Below are 17,724 nucleotides of genomic sequence, written 5' to 3' on the forward strand. Positions count from 1 at the left end.
GGCAGACCTGGGATGAATTCTTGCCAGGTCTACTTGCCATGTGGCTTTGGAAAAGTTACTCTTACTTACCTCTAGTTTCTTCCTCTGGAAAATGAGGATCATGCATTTGGACTTTTGCATTCTTGTGTCATGCATCCAGGCAGATTTGGCCCTTTCTATTCCTTCTTTACTTTCTTTCCTCCACGACGCTAGCCGAAGTCTCTTTACTTCAGGTACTCCAGATCCTGGAAGATCCATCCAGCATAGATATTGAGCTATGCTCTAGCTTAGCAAGCAAACTGAGGTGGCCTTTCTGCTCTATTTAGTGGGTGGTTCTCTCTTTAAAGGAGGCAGGGAAGGTCTGCAAAGATATTTCTATATTTCCTGGCAAATGCAGGCCTTGATTGAAGTTTCTCAGTTGTATATTCTTCTTCAAAGTAGTCCTGACACATTTGCATGAGCTGCAGAGCTTTGGGGAAGCGTTTCAGCGGCCTGGCTGTAAGGCCACCATGTGGTACCTAGGACCTGGGCATAGAGGGTGCTGTGGTGCTTGTAAAAGGAGAGAAACATACATGTCCACCTTCTTTTTCTTTAGTTAGCATGTAAAAGTAGCACCACGAGTTTGGTATTAAATAGACCTGGATTCAAACCCCAGTTGTATCACTTAATAACTTTGTAAAACAGGTTAATAACTTGAACCTTGCTGATCCTTACTCTTCTCATTTATAAAATGGAACAATAATATTTACCTCTGAGGGTAGTTTTGGGGATTAAATATAATCAGGTCTTCTTAGAAATGAAGAGAGGCTTAGATCACTTCCATTTTAGCAAGTTCTACTATATTAGAACAAAAGCAATGACCAAATGCCAAAATAGCGCTATAAAAAGAATGATACATTCTAAATGTTTTCTTTTAACAAATTAGTGTTCTTAGCATGCACAAATATAATGCAATATAATTCTGTAATTTGTAAGAAAGATTTATACTAAAAGTGATAGTTTATATTTCATGAGATGTAGTTTTACAAGGAACAAAAATTCCTGTAATTGTCTCAGTGTACCTGGGTCTTAAACGGCATTTAGAAATACTGTCCAAGTTTGTGTCTGAGGCCCCTCAGGAATGTGAGGCTTGAGTTGAATGCTGTCCCCCAGCCCCTATTAGAGACCTCAGACTCTGCCAAAGCTCCTAGTTTGTAGGAGGCACTCCTGGACCTTAATTCCCACCCTCCCTTCTTTCCAGTTCCCTGTCTACAATTGCCCTAGAACAACTGAAAAAGACTCACATGGTGCTTTAATAGATTTGGCCGTAGTATTGTTCCAGGGCCCCATAACTTTTTTCACAAGTTCAGATTTTTTTTTACTTTCATTAGTTTCCTAGAGCTGGTGCAATAAGGAGACCAGAAATAGTCTCACTTTATTATTGTCCATCATCCATTTTTAAAAATGGAGAAATCACCCCCATACCATAAAACTCACTCTTTTAAAGTCTATACTGGTTCTGTGTTTTTTAGTGTATTTCCAAGGTTATACAATCATCACCACTATCTAATTCCAGAACATTTTCATTACTGCTAAAAGAAACCCCATAGACACTCCCCATTCCCTCTTTTCCCCAGTCCCCAGCAACCATGAATCTGCTTCTTGTCTCTATGGATTTGTCCATTCTGGATATAATGCTCTACATGGAATCACACAGTATGTGGTCTTTTGTTACTGACTTATTTCACTTTACATAATGTTCTCAAGGTTCTTCCATGCTGTAGCGTGCATCAGTGCTTCATTCCTTTTTATTGCCAAATAATATTCTGCTGTGTGAATACGCCACATATAGTTTATCTATTCATCAGTCAATGAACATTGGGTTGTTTCCACTTTTTGGCTATTAGAAAAATGTTGCTGTGAACATTCATGTACAAGCTTTTGTGTGGACATATGTTTCCTATTCTCTTGGATATATACCTAAGAGTACAATTGCTGAGTCATGTGGTAACTCTATGTTTAACCTTTTGAGGAACTACCAAACTGTTTTCCAAAGTGGCTGCACTTTTTACAATCCCACCAGCAATGTATAAGGGTTCTAACTTATCCATATCCTTGCCAACATTTATTGACATCGTTTTGAGGATAGCCATTCTAGTGAGTGTGAAGTGGTGTCTCACTGTGGTTCGGTTTGCATTTCCCTCATGATCAATGATGTTGAGCATCTTTTCATATGCTTACTGGCCATTTATGTATCTTCTTTGGAGAAATGTTTATTTAAGTCCTTTGCCCATTTTTATATTGGGTTATTTGTAATTTTATTGTTGAATTGTAAGAGCTCTGGACACTAGACCCACATCAGATACATGATTTGCAAATATTTTCTTGCAATCTGTGGGTTGTCTTTTCACTTTCTTGATAGTGTTCTTAGAAGCACAAAAGCTGTTACTTTTGATGAAGTCAAATTTATCTATTTTTGGGGAGGGCGAGTTCCTTGTACTTTACATGTTATAAGAAACCATTGCCAAATCCAAAGTCACAAAGATTTTCACCTATGCTTTCTCTTAGTAAGAGTTTTACAGTCTTAGATCTTACATTTAACATTTAGATCTTTGATCCATTTGAGTTATTTTTTGTATACAGAGTAAGGCAGGGGTCATCACTTTTTTTTTTTTTTTTTTTTTTTTTTGGCTAGAAATGAAATACAGTCCGTTTTCCCAGTGGCATGATGTCCGGGAAGACATAATTGCAGAACTGATTGCCAGGACCTAAGAGACGTATAAAGGTATAAAGCTCATCAGGCCTGCAGTCTGGTGGTTCTGATTAGGCGAAGTATGGCCGCTGAAGGTGGTGCAGGCCATGGAAGGGCCTGGCTGACCCTGCGGCCACGCTAGGATTGCTCACTGCATTCTGGAGTTATCAAGAGGATTTGGGTATTAAAAGAAATTTGACTGCTACCACAGAGGTGAAAGTGTAGCCTAGAACTCTGTCCCTCTGACAAACTGAATTTATGAAGAGAATAATTACAAAATCTCTCCAGCTGATAATCCTATTTACCAGACAGTCGAATTAAATCGTGACTCATATGTCTGCAATACTGCATGCTGATCTTTATGGTGATGAAGCCTCCAACCCTTCCTTTCTCTAAGCTCATCTGCATCTCCTTCAGAAATAGCAAGAGGCAGAGGCCCAGCTCACTGTGGCCCCTCCAGATCCTTTACCTTCTCTGCTGGAGACCCTCCTTTTAGTCCTGAGTCACTCTCTACCCTTCTCCATCCTGCTCTGTGTCTTGCTTTGGCCTCCGGCTTCCTGATGGATCAATCAAAAGGGAGTCTTAGAAGTAGATCAGAGAGAGGAAGAGAGCTGAGGCAGGCATTGGTTCTCCGGGATCCCTCCCTGTCGGGTTGCTGCAGGCTGACCATGTCCTCTCAGCACAGCCCTTTCCTTCCATCTGCTGTCTTCGTATCTGCTCCCTCCTTGCCCTTCAGACCACCTGTCCGTCATCCTGGAGTAGGGCGCCACTCTGCTGGGTTCTCTGCTTAGGGTCTCACAACCTGCAATCAAGATGTTGACTAGGACTATAGTTTCATCTAAGGCTCAGGTTCTCTTCCAAGTTCATGGGGTTTTTGGCAGAATCCATTTCCTTGCAGCTGTAGAATTCATGGCAACTTGCTTCTTTAAGACACTGTTTGATGCTTCAAGTCTCTGACCTGTTTCAAAGGGCTCGCCTGATTGCGTCAGGTCTACCTAGGATATACTCTCCCTCTTGATAACTCAGAATCAGCTCATTCGGGAACTAATTGCATCTGCAAAAATCCCTTCACCGTTGCCTTGTAATGTACCTAATCATGGGAGTGACACCATCATGTTCGCAGGTCATGCCCACACTCAAAGGGAGTGGATGCACAGTGCTGGTACACCAAGGGGCAGGGATTTTGGGGAGCCACCTTAGAATTCTTCCTACCCCAAATATTTTGGGCGGAATGATCTTAATAGCATGTTTTTTATTTGACTGTGTCACAAGACCGCAAATTGCTTCAAAACTGTAGGGAAAATCTTCAAATTAATTATTGTTTTAAATATAAAAAGCTTTAAATAATATCTATGAAGACTATATAATTCCCTCTCTCTCTTTTTTTTTAGATTGAAAACAATAATTTGTAAATATTTTAGTTTGTTGCAGTTGATGTTGTTTAGAGTAGGTTTCAGTTCATTTTATTCAGGCTAGAAACAAGAACACAGAATTATCCTATGTAAGTGACACAGTTGAATTTGTTAATTAATAGCTGGGGAAACAGGCTAACTGTCTAAACAGTGCACAGACTGAGGAACATGTAAAGAACTATGGGAAGATTTTATCTTCTGTGGAGAGACTAATGCCTCCAGCAGGCCATGAAAAGCCAGTCACAGGGAGTCCTTAATCTAATGAGCTCAAATTATAGTTGTCATTTCCCTCTCAGAATTCCACCCAGCCTTTTAGTCAAATAGATCCATAAAGTGGGGGTGGTGTAATGTAATACTATCAGTTTCTCAAAACAGCCAGGAGAATCCCTAGCTCACCCTGGTGTGAATGGAGGCTGTCTCCCCTATAAGAGCATGAGCTTTGGGGGAACATCAGCTGTGACAGAACCATCTTTAAACCAGATTGGTGCCTGGACTGAGGATTGCTAAACGAATAAGGGCAGAAAGAAGATTCTGCAGTTTAGTTTATGAGGGGAACATCTCACAGGGTGGGGGTGGGGTGGGAGTTTATAAAAGAGGAACTAGTTGAAACCTAATGTAAGAACAGGGTGAGTAGACAAAAAAAAATCAAAGAATGGCAATTTGAAGACGATTTCTTTTGGAAATTTTTAAAGTTCTAACATTGACTATTTGCAATGTTTGGGAAGATGTGTTGGGCGCTATAAACACATGCTCCACATTTATCTATATTCACCTTGTCGGTGACTAGTAGCTGAAATATGTTTATATGAATTTTTTCCAATGTGATATGGAAGGGCAGGGCCAACGAATGTGGGAGGAAAGTCAGGTGTTGGCAATTCTGCTTTCTTTTGCAGCTAGCCCCACCTCCGTGCCCTGCAGACTCCCAGTCACAGAGTCAGGGGCAGGAATTTGTCACCCCGTCCCTGCCTTCCTGCTCCAGAGTATGCATTCACACAGGTAGAGAAAGAATGAGTGTGTGATGAAAGTTCTGGAAACTGGAATGACCCTTGGGGAACTTGGCTGAGGCAGTGGGAAGGAGAATGTATGCCAAATTCTCGTGCCTTTCCCCACACCCTGTGAAAATCCTGTTGCTAGTGGCGAGCAGAGCACATGCCCATTTTCCAATTTGTACTTAAAAAAAATGTGTGCTGATGAAATAGTACAATACCTTGAGTGAGCCTGGAAAATAAATGAAACTGGCAGCTCTTCCTCTCACTTCTGTCTGATGTGAATTTAATGAAGTCTCCTCTTGCAAGAGGATTTCATTGGTTTGTTTAAAAACAAAAGTACAGGCTTGCTATTTTTATTTTATTTATTATGATAATCACAAAGTGTAACCTTTTTTTTTAAACAGTTTATTTAAACAAAATGAGTAATGCCCATAGGTCATGTCAGAGTAGTTATTACATATGCTTAGTAGTGAACTTGTTACTACAAAGGTGGCTAAGCATGAACCACCTGTGGAGAGGCTGCAAGCGGAAGGACTGACTCCTGATCAAAATCCGGAAAATGCTGATGGAGGCTGACGCAAATAAATGTGTCTTTTGTCTGTTTTACAGGGAATCATAGCACTTCATGCCCTATAATAGAGCCAACGATGCCAGTTATAAATGGTCACTTATATTTTTCCCACCAAATTGTGATCTAATATGTGACTGGTTTAGAGTTTAGATAAAGTATAGATGTATAGCTTTGAGAATGAAAATGGGTTCTAGGTCCACACTGCAGGCTTTGTGGACATTTCCATTTGGAGGTATTAACTGTCCCCCAAGTTCAACATGATCTAAGCCAGACTTCTGACCCTGCGATGGCGCTCCCCAGTGTTCTCCGAGGCTTTGAGACTGAATCGTGGAGGTCTTTGGATTCAGCATTCGCAAAGTCCTGTCTGCTTTTCCTCAGTCCTTTCTTTTCTTCTATTTCCACAATCGGCTTGTCTTCCTCCAGCACTGCTTTGAATCATGTCGCTTCCCTGCTCAGAAACCTACAAGGATCTCACGTTTCCCATGACATCACACCTGGGCTTCTTGACTTGCCTTGCAGGGCCCTCCCCAGACTAGATTCATCTTATTGATTTAACCTCCCATTGACTTACTCCACTGCCCTTCATCACGTCCCATCACTCCAGGGAGCCCCTTGTGCCTGTTGTCACTGTAGTACCTTTCTTTATGCCGATCCCCTCACCTGAAATACCACTCCGTAACTCTTGTCTCATTAAATCTCTCTCGTCCTATGGCTTTCCTGCAGTCTTCTGGCACACCCTCGCTGATCTCTTATTCTTTGAACTCTTAAAGCATTACAACTATCTCTTCTACACATTTTAGCATTTAATTATATGCCTGCCTGCACATTGGTTGTTTTATAGACAAGTCTATAAGCTTCTAGAAGTCAAACTAAGCCTTATATTCTCTATCCCTCACATAGTGAATACATAGAAGATATTGTTTCATGGTTTTTTTCTGTTCAGGTAGGGTCAGTAGAAGAATTCTTATTTTCAGATTATGTTATCAAGTAATAAATGTTTTTAATTTAAGTGATTGCCACAGAACTGATTAATATTAGATTATAAGCGTTGTATCTGCTACCAGCCATAATACTTCTTTAGGAAGAAAGAAACGAAGAACAAAAAATCCCAGAGCTAGGATACATGCATTTTACATATTAATTACAATGCCACCGCTTCGATAAAGCACTCCTTTTTCTACATGGGCCATCTGTAAATGGTAGGTACCGTCATATGCCTGCTGCACCCTATGCATTTCTCTAAACAATAACATCACCGTGCACTGTCTTCACACACCTGTCCTCTTTCCTTCCCTTTTATCCCAAACTGTGAGTTCCCTGATGGCGGAGACTGTCTTTTAATCCCTGAATCTACAGAAACTGACATTGAGCTGGCAATCGATAAATTCTTGTTGAATGAATGAATGATGGAGCCCTCGTGTAGTCAGGAGTGTGACATTCTGTAAGTACACTTATGATTGGCAAATGACCATTGAGTTTTATCATAAATAAACCTTTCTATATTTTTAAGTGACTATTTAAGATAAGTAGGGTTTTTTTGTGTTTGTTTTGGTTTTGTTTTTTAGGAGATTTTAACTCTCAATCTATTCACAATATACCTTTTTACATAGAGAATCACAGAGGAAATTACAGCTGAGTTTAGACCAGGAGAAAGTGAATTGTTTCTTGCCAAAGCTAGAGAAATTTTTAATATATTTTTAAGATAGGTATAGCCATCTACTTCTTATAACTTTTCTTATGAATAGCACTCTTACTCAATAACAAAAGAAACAAGTAATCTGATTTTTAAAAATGGGCATAGGGCGTGAATAGACATTTTTCCAAAGAAAATATACAAATGGCCAACAAAAATATGAAAACATGCTCAACATCACCAGTCATTAGAGAAATCAAATCAAAACCACAACGAGCTACTACCTCACACCCATTAAAATGCACTATCAAAAAACTAAATATAACAAGTGTCAGTGAAGAAGTGGAGAAATTGGAACCTTTGTGCACTATTGATGAGAATGCAAAATGGTACAGCTACTATGGAAAACAGCATGAAGATTCCTCAAAAAATTAAAGATATAACTACTATTTGATCCAGCAGTTCCACTTCTGGGTATATATCCAAAAGCATTAAAGGCAAGATTTTGAAGAGATCTTTGCATACCCATGTTCATTGCAGCATTATTTACAATAGCCAAGAAGTGGAAACAACCCAAACGTACATGAACAGATGCATAGATACAGAAAATGTGGTATATACGTACAATAGAATATTACACAACCTTTAAAAAGGAGGAAATCTCGTCTTATGCTACAACACGGACAAATCTTGAGGACATTAGGCTCAGTGAACTACTCTAGTCACAAAAAGACAAACGTTGTATGTTTCCACTTACATGAGGTACCTAAAGTAGTCCCATTCGTGGAGACAGAAAGGAGAATGGTGGTTTTCAGGGGCTACAGAGAAGGGGAAATGGGGAGCTGTTGTCCAATAGGTATAGTTTCAGTTTGGCAAGATGAAAAAGTTCGAGAGATCTGCAGCACAAAAACATGAATATAGTTAACACTATTGAATTGTCCACTTAAAAATGGATAAGATGGTAAATTTTATGTCATATGCTTTTTACCATAATTTAAGCTAAAAATAAAAATAGAAAAGAGAATAGCACCTCACATACACCCTCACCGTCGTCAGTACAGGCTTACACAGGAGCCAGCAGATGCTTAATAAATGTTTCTAATACTGATGGTCTTGATGAAAAAACTAGGAGAGCATGTTTTTTTCTGATTTATGTCACCTAATAATAAAGACGTAGGTAATTGATTGGTCTCATGGTATTGTGACTATTTCGTTGAAGAATGAAACTTGTTATCAAATACTGAAAACTTCTGATAAGACTGATACAACTAGAATCTACTGGAGCAACTGTTATAGTAGTTACTGAATTATATTTATTAATAAATACAGTTATCAAGTATTTGGGTTTAATGAAATGGACATAATTTTTGCCTTTTTAATTATTATGTCGCACGCTTACATTTTTTGTAATGTTACATGGTATGTGGCTGATGGGATATACTTTATATCTTTTTAAAAAAGCATTAGTCGATAAAAGCTGGAATTAAAACAAGACATACCAAAAACTCAGCATTAAAAAAGTTGACCTTGTTAACCAGAAAAAGAAAATTAAAGCTAAACTACCCTTCTTCTCTACTTCCTATCTCCTACAATCAGGTTTCCCGTATAACTTAATGCATGCAGGGCAACTTTCCCCACCTTCCTCTGTTGTCTTTTTAGCAATTTTGGTTCAGTGTCACACCCAAAGAAGGGCGCACCTCTTTAACCCTTTCAACTCTTGAATCAAACACACCCTTATTAAATGTGCTTTTCACATAAACAGTCAGTATCTGTCATTCAGCTCAGCCTGGGAGAGAGCAGCGGTGCCAGAAGGTGAGCTGCTCAGAGTTAAACAGGATAGGCTGGAAGGAGGAGGACTGGATGGGGCTATTTTGAGAAGTAAGAAGACTGATATTGGTAATGCCTACAGAGCTACACTTTACTCCTCATATTCACTTGGTGTTTCTCTAGAAAGCAAACAGGAAGCAACATTATGGTAAGAAACTAACTGGAGTTTTGTCGTCTCTTTATTAAGTAACACTGTTTTGAACTTATCTGGTATTATTATTAATGACATCCATTAACTTCACTGTGTGTTTATTGTCTAGAGCTGGAATATTCTCTGTGCTTAAAAATTGTAAGTGATTGTATGTAAAAGGGATATAACGGGGGGCTGATTACCCTGGGAGACTTTGGCATGACATAGAAATGAAAATGCCTAGTGTGTGATGTTTAAAATACTGCATGTAACCCTCGACAAGCTACTCTTATTAAATATATTTGAGTTAGTTCCAGCAGCCTTTCTTACCATATCAGTTCTTTAGATTTCTTGTTGAGTGCACTATAAAGAACTTGTTAATCCTTTTTTTCCCTTGAGTTGAAAAAACAAAATCTTTTCTCCCCACCCCTTTTCCAAATGTCAAGGGCAAATGGATGCTAACCCCTTGGAGGAAACTAGTTGGGAAATACTGTTGAGAGTAACGAATGATCTTTATTTTTCTTCATGGTCAAGAGAAGGTAGAGCTTTATTACACATTCTTTTAAAATGTAGGTTATCTTTCAAATGGGTTCTCCAGTGGGCGTTGTCCCTATAACAAGTTATTATGTATTGCACATACTTTCCACAAACGAGATTTTATTAGGACACAGAAATTTATGGGACAGATTCAGCTTCTTACAACCCTACCATTGGAGAGGTGCTATGGCTTAAAATAATTTATGAGAAAAAAGCAATCTTGTAAACTTTTAAGAAAAAGACGTTTATAAGGTCTATTAAACTTTGCTCACTAGTTTGATCATGGAGGCATAAATATAAAGCCCGAGAAAATGTTGGGTGTTATTGCCATTGTTTTCTTTGTTCATACTTAACACTTTCCCCCACTCTTTGATATTTTAGACGCAATGGCTTAATAACTACACTGACAAATAGTCTTTACACGAAGATATGAGCTCCCAATCTTCCCTTAGAAATCTTAACAGAACTAGTACCTTGTGTTTTTACACGAAATGCCTTTTTAAAATGATTTGCCAAATTAAAAAAAGAAAGGAAACATTTAGGTTTAAGAGCATTATGACCATGAGCCTTCAAAAAGCATTGTACATTGAATAAGTGAAATTACTGATATTTTGGTCAACCATTTTATTAAGGCTTCATTGTAAATATCTAAAAAATGTACTAATTAGGTTAATTTAACTATAGCCTATGTGCATTGCTAAGTAAGCTTGGAATAGGGTGGGGAGAGTTGCAGAGGGAGTATATTGGCCAGGCTGATAATTTTGAAGGTTGTCTCTCCCTTGCGTTTCCCTGCAATATGAGGTAAAGGTGCAGGGATGGCACTGCAGGTAGTAATAGTGTAGTGGCTAGTGAGACGGCATTTTCGTTTTAATTCAAATGTTGAAATGGGCAGGAACCTGCTGTCTGTGTCTCCAGGCACAATCGTAACTAGGGCAGCACTCATCCTGGGTGCACAGACTTGTCTACCTCAAGCCTGTACAGGAGCAGTGTTTGCAAAATGCAATCCAAACGTGCATGCCGAGGCAGAGAGAAAGCGTCTGAGGCTCATGCTGCCTGCCAGGAAGAGTGGTGAGAAGTGATGAAATGGTTTACTTTGCAAAAGTGAAGGAGCAGCCACTTTCTCACAGACTCCCCATCTCCAGCACACACAGGGTCCCAGCCCCCCCAGGACAGTCTAGTGGAGGAGGGAAAAATAAGACCCAATTCCGTGGGAGGGGAAATCAAGTGGATCTTTCTGAGGGCAGGAAGGAAGTGAGTGGAGGGCCAGACCCAGGGATTGGAAAAAGAAATTAGACACTGAATGAGAACCCACAATTTTATGGGCCCCCGTGAGTTGAAGTGTGAATTTCTTCCCAGTTTGTTAGTTCTGATGCTGTTCTCTGGGCTTTCTTGGAGCTGCCCCTCCCAGCCCCTACTTCCTGGTCTCCACCATCCATTTCCAGTCCCTGCATCTGCTTCTCCTCTTCCCACCTTCCTTTGCAGCACTGTTTGCTTCTAGACTCTTTCTGTGTCTGAGGTAACCTACTTCCTTTCTCTCTGAGTGTGTGTGTGTGTGTGTGTGTGACAGAGACAGAGAGAGAGAGAGACAGCAAGAGAGAGAGAGAGAGAGAGAGAGAGAGAGAGAGAGAGAGAGAGAGAGAAAGAGAGAGAGTGAAGAGTGTCAAATGCAGCCAAAAGGAAGAGAGGAAATGGAAGAAGAATGGCACAAATATTACTATGCCTCTTCTAGTCCCTGTGAATGACCTTGGGCAAATCACTTTTCACACTGCAGTTTTATCAAATGTAAAATGAGGATGGCATTTACCACCTTATAGGACTATTATGAGGTCCCTGGCACATGGTAGGTTCTTAAGAAATGTTAGCTGAATACACACAAAAGAGGAAAAATAAAAGAGGAAAAATAAGTATGTAAAAGATGTTTAGTGCCATTAGAAAGCAAAGAAATGCTTTATTGTAAAATGCAGCATGCCTCAGAAAAGTATATAAAATATAAATGTAAGGTATAATGAATAATTATGAAGCAAGCACCTGCATAAACTAGGCACAGGTCAAAAAATAGCATATTGCTGTCACCTCTTATGTCCCTTTGGGGTTCCCTGGGGGTCTCTTTCTGATCACACCCCCTACTCCTCCCTCACCACCACAGCCAGTACTAGGGTGATACGAGTGTGGCACTTGCCTCAGGAGCACAGATTAAGGGGGTGCCCAAAACCTCAGTAACACAGATAATCAATATTTTATTGCAATATTTTTTAAAATAACACTCAATGAAAAAAAACCATGGTGAACAAAATATAAAAAATTTAAAGACAGGATCTGCACCATAAGACATAAGCACTATCTTAACTGTTATGGTCATTATATCTTTCTTTTCTGTATAGTTTTACCACCTATGAATATATCCCAAGACAATGCAAATTAATTGTCTTGTTCTTGAATTTCATATAAATGGAATTGTATTGTATGTTCTCATTTGTGTCTGGATTCTTTTGATCAACTTTATGTTTAAAAAAATTCATCCGTGGATTGTGTTCAACTGCAGTTCACTCATTTCTACTTCTATATTCTATTTTATGAATGCACCACAGTTAACGTATTTATTTTATTGGTCATGGCATCTGGGTCTGTTTTTTCTTGGGGGCTATTACAAGCAGCGTTGCTAGGAACATAGGCTCTGGAACAATGTTTATGAGCTTTCTGAGAACAGCAGTTCTCAAAGTGAGGTCTGGGGACTGTTGGGTGTTCCAGAGGCTTTCAGGGGTGTCCATAATGTCAGAACAATTTTCATAATACTGCTAAGATATTATTTGCCTTTCACTTTCATGCTCTCGTGGATGTATAGTGGAGAGCCAGAGGCAACATGATATGCAATGATGTCTTGTTCGATGATTAATAGAAGGTATCTTGAGTATTGTTGAACTTTAAAAATTGCTCAGTTTTAATTTCTATCCTGATATGTGTTGATAAATATAACCTACATAAGCAAAGCTCTTGGGGTCCTTAATTTTTAAGAGTGTCATGGGGTTCTGAAACCAGAATTTTGAGAACTGCTGCTTTAGGGATTACACTGAGGAGAGGAATTGCTTGCTCATAGGATCTGCGTATTTTCAGTTGTTAGATGACGCTACAGTATTTTCCAAAGTAGTGGTACAATTTACATTTCAATCACCAGCATCTGACAATTTCTACTGCTCCACAGCCTCTCTACTATTTGGAATTATTGTTCTTTTAAATTATTTTCCAACCTGGTGAGAGTGTAAAGATATCTCATTGTGGTTTGCCTTTTCATTCCCTTGATTACTAACTAGGAACATATCGTATGAAAATAATTAAAGATATGTGTACAGATAAGCTACAGATATGTCTTCTGCTGCCTGCAGTTCATTGAAAATAAGAACTATAGGAATTGTGGTACATTGACATGATGGGATCCAATGCAAACATGAACAATATTATCATAGAAATATATTTATTGGCATGAATTCAGTAAAAGAACACTATACCAAACAGCATGTACAAAATGATATTACGTAATGACCTAAAAGCAGTCAGAAAGAAAAAATAGTAATAATGCTGTTTTGGGATGGAAAACTAAAGAATAATTTATATTTTTTTCATTGTACTCATTTATATATTCTGAGTTTCAAATGTGAATATGTATTTCTTTTAATTTTGCTTTAAGGTTTCTTTTTCCATTCCGTGTCTATTCCCCAGATACTGTGCCAGGTGTTTTACAAACATCTCATTTGATCCTCAAAACAATCCAAAAGATGAATATTTCAGAAACTGGATTTTGGGAGACTCATTTGAGAAGGCTAGAAACAGGCCTTTATTCTTGTCTGAGAATTGTTCACTGAGGGCTAAAGGAATAATTCTCTGCCCCCAAACCCTTGGCCCTTGCATTACACACTGTCGCCTGGCGCTCATTTGTTGATGGGTGGGAGAGTAAGGGATTTCTGAAAAATATGATCGATGTACCTGTCCGTACCATGCACTGGGGAAGGGTTAGGGACACAGTGGTGAACAAAACTACATTCTTGTTCTCATGAAGCTAACATTTTGTAAGGAAAGACAGACAATAAAGTATAGTAATAAGTATGAAGTACAGTAAGTGCTATGAAGGAAAATAAAAGAGGATAAGTTTATAGAAAGTGAAGTGCTATTTTACATAGTGTGCTCCAAACGTGTTCTCTCTAGCCTGCTGTATTATCTTCTATACATTATGATCTAGAGGGAAATAGTTTTTTAAAAAGGTAGGCTTCTCTTTGTTTCCTTTATTCTAGTCATGACACATTGAAGAATGAGTGCTCAAGGAATGATATGTCAAGTTCTGCCGACACATTTATTCTTTTACAAACTGCATTCAGTATGGCTATTTTCATCTTCATCTCACCAACTGAGAATCATAAATTAATTTTATTAGTTACTTAGTTTCTGTAATTTAAACTTGTACCATGAAACATCAGCAAAATATCAGGCTATTAATTATGCCAACCATCACTGTCTTAGGGCGCTTTACAATTTTCAAAGCATGTTCACATATATCATTTCATGTGAATTTCTCAATACCCTATTAAAGAGGAGGTATTTTTGAGCAGATAAATAATTTGATCTTTATTTAGTAGTATTATGTGTTCTCTTCATGAAAACATGCATTCTGCTTCTTTGAAAATTATTGCCCGGAAGTCTCACCAAATTCTCACCAAAAACTACAGAAAGCAGAGATATTTCTGGGAAGTATATATTAATTGAAAAGCTAAAGCACGTTCCGTTTTCTGCCATACTTTTAAATGTGGTTAAACTAACCTTAAGTTAGGAAGGCTCAGAGGCAGCCTAGAGTGGCGTGTTGGAGGGACTTCACTCTCTGTAGAGCTGCCAAGTCCACGTTCCTCTCTCGTCGTGGTCTTGGTTGCCTTACAGTAGACTTGACTGCGCCTGTTGGGACAGGCGTGCTGTGTCAGTCCCCTCCTGGGCTACTTCACCCTCTTCTCCCCGATCCCATCATTTTTATATATGGATGACCTAACTGAAAGTTCTTCTTTGGGATTTTAGTCCTTAGATTCTGAGACTCACTGATGCGTTTTCAGTGTTGTCAAGTATGTATTCTTGATCTTTGACATGAGTTATTATGCAAGTACTTTTTTTTAAACTGCATAATGAACATGCTTTTTTGGTCTCATGTCAATGAAAAAGGAACTAATATGACTCCTTCACAATGAGCACATTTCCATTTCCCAGCTTGGCTAAATTTCTTTAATTAGGAACTAACTAGTCAGTGATTTGATTATACTCATCAAGCTTGTGTACAATCTAGGAGGCAGTGAGAAATACTTCGACATACACTTCAAATCCTACATCTCCTCTTAGTTACACATTATGCATAAGAAAAAAATATTCACCAAGGTAGGAATGCACATCTCTACTGTAAAGCAAATTAATTCAGCATGATGGTCATCTTTGTGAGGAAAATAAAATGTTTGGGAAACTTCAATTTCCATGTAGAGAAACATCTGAGTTATTTCTTACCCGTAAGTAGGCAGGCAGTAAGTATTAGGATCCCAGCACAGGAAACAGCACACTCAACTTGGGTAACGGAGGGAAGTTAATGAGGGACTCTTGACCAAGTGCACACAGGTTTTAAAGACACTGAGAGAGGTGAAAGAAGCTTAAGCCTCAGGGTTCTTCGCTCACAGGGCCTCTTCCAAAGCTCTGTCCCTACATCTGCAATCCCATGTTTTGGGTTCTTTTCTTAAAGAAAGCTCTTCAAATTATATATGCTTCATGCCCCACACAACCTGCTTCTACCCCAAGCAAAGGATAGTGAAGCAACTCCCTGGCCACACCAGCAGAGACCCTTTCCATCCTAGGCCTGAAGGGGCAGGGAGGGCTGCCTGACAGAATCGTGGTCAAACCCTGCTGCACCCAACTCAGAGCCTAACAAGGAGAGGGAGGGGTGGGAAAAATCAACAACATTGTCCCTTCCTGCAAAAAACCACCTCACTCCAGTCTCTCCCTTCGATTCCGTCAGTGCCTTCCCCTGCCTGAACCAAACCAAAACCAAAGAGTAAGGGAGTCAGGTTCTCTGTTTCATCACGGTCAAGGGCCCGGGGCACAGAGAAGGGTCAGCCAACAGAAATATCCAGCGCACACTGTCCACAGAGTTACCGCATTTTGAAGACAGCATTCCATAATAGTGAGAGCTTCGATGCTGTTTACTCTGTCCCATCCATTAGTGTATGGCAAGGTCTAGAGATGAGCATGCCACACGGGGTAACATACTCTGTGTGGTCAGTATGTTCATAAAAGTGGTATGTAAATCATATTCTAGTCAATGAAATCTCATTTTTTTAATGATATATTATAACCTCAAATGGGAGCTAACTGGTAGAAACAGAGCTGACTTGTGTCTTAGGAAAATAATTTGGGCCATGGTTTGCCTCTTTAAGGTAAGGAGAAAATTCTGTCACAAAGCAGATCTCAATAATGATTAGTGGAATGAATGAGTAAATGATCCGACGATTCAAACATTCTATGATCTTTTCTTCCTTTCCGATTGATCACATCTCGGTGGCTTTAAAGTTAGGTTGTACGCTGTTTCTGTCAAACAATAAGTGACCTAAAGCCAATTCTTACCTGGAACTAGGAATTGACTTTTTAAAAGAAACTCTTTACTTCTTCATTAAACCCTTTGGAAGAGCAGAAAATACTTTTGGAATAATGAACATTTAACTATTTAATAAATGATGGCTTTCATATTTAATAATGCCTCTCTTTCAGGACACTGTTAAACCTGAAAGTTAAAAAGAAAAAAACCTGTTACTGTTCTTTCCACCCAATGGTATAACTATGATTTTATGGAACAGGACGTGATTGTCATTTTGCTTGTAGTGGTAGCATCAGAAGAAAACAAATATATTGCGGTTGTAAGTAGAGAAGTATGTGTCACCTGAAGTTGAAAGGACAGAGAAGAGATAAAAAACAAGGAAAGCAATAATGAGCAGAAGAGATGGAATGTTGACAAATATTAGAAACAGCCCAGGGACAAGCGAAAGCATTCTATCCTGAGAGATCAGGGAACAGTGACAATGGAGGATGACTCTGAAGGTCTAATATAAAGTGTTATTGGTTGCACCATGTGAAATTGTACTATAGATCAAAAATGGTTGAATGTAGTATTTTCATATTTCTTTCTATGAGAGGCCTGTTCACTACTAAACAGTGTTATAGTCTGTGGGTCATATAGTGTAAGCCTTAGTCTTCACTCGTTGTAACAGCCCTGGCAGAAATCGCAGGGATGCAAAGTACAGTGTAGGGAATATAGTCAATGATATTGTACTGACTATGTATGGTGTCAGATGGGGATCGGACTTATCAGGGTGATCACTTTGTAAGGTATATAAATGTCTAATCACTATGTTGTACACCTGAAACTAATATAACATGGTATATCAACTGTAATTTAAAAAAATTATTAAAAACAAACAAAAAAGAAATCACTATTATAGTACAAATGGAATAATGGAGGTCCATAGTTTTGTCTCCAGAATCATTAAGAAGTAGCTAAATTATATTTAGTATACTCTGAGGGAGAGAACTGTTAACATATAAGAGGAAAATATCTATTTAAAAACTTAAAACAAAACGTTTCAGTGTTTAATAGGTCGAGGTGTATTTATATGGACATTTCTGCTTTTGCATTTTGTGTATGTGTGTATGTGTGTGTTGTATGTATTTAGAGTGGACCATCTATATCAGCATAAGCAATACACAAAATGGAGAGGTGGGAGGAGAATAGATAACTTTAAATGTCTATTCTAAATCGAAGTATGTAGTATCAGGGATCCATTTTCTGGATCCTCCTTTAAATTTAACTTTATCTGTCTAGGGGTTCTGAGACTGAGATGATATTTTGCTA

General features: G+C 38.8%; 1 protein-coding gene across 2 annotated transcripts in view; it reads left to right on the plus strand.

Moving 5' to 3' along the window:
* The window catches only part of CRYBG1 (crystallin beta-gamma domain containing 1), a 175,626-nt gene that overhangs the window by 104,390 nt on the left and 53,512 nt on the right, over window positions 1-17,724 (plus strand). The window contains exon 1 of one of the 2 annotated variants that reach the window (XM_033103012.1): window positions 9,158-9,290. The exons of the other annotated variant lie outside the window; for it this stretch is intronic. Within the exon in view, the coding sequence (XP_032958903.1) occupies window positions 9,288-9,290 (3 nt within the window). The 5' untranslated portion in view covers window positions 9,158-9,287. Of the gene's footprint in view, window positions 1-9,157; window positions 9,291-17,724 lie in introns of those variants that run through there. 2 annotated transcript variants of the gene reach the window in all.

This window comes from Rhinolophus ferrumequinum, chromosome 3, assembly GCF_004115265.2.
Source record: "Rhinolophus ferrumequinum isolate MPI-CBG mRhiFer1 chromosome 3, mRhiFer1_v1.p, whole genome shotgun sequence".
Classification (NCBI taxonomy): Eukaryota; Metazoa; Chordata; class Mammalia; order Chiroptera; family Rhinolophidae; genus Rhinolophus; species Rhinolophus ferrumequinum.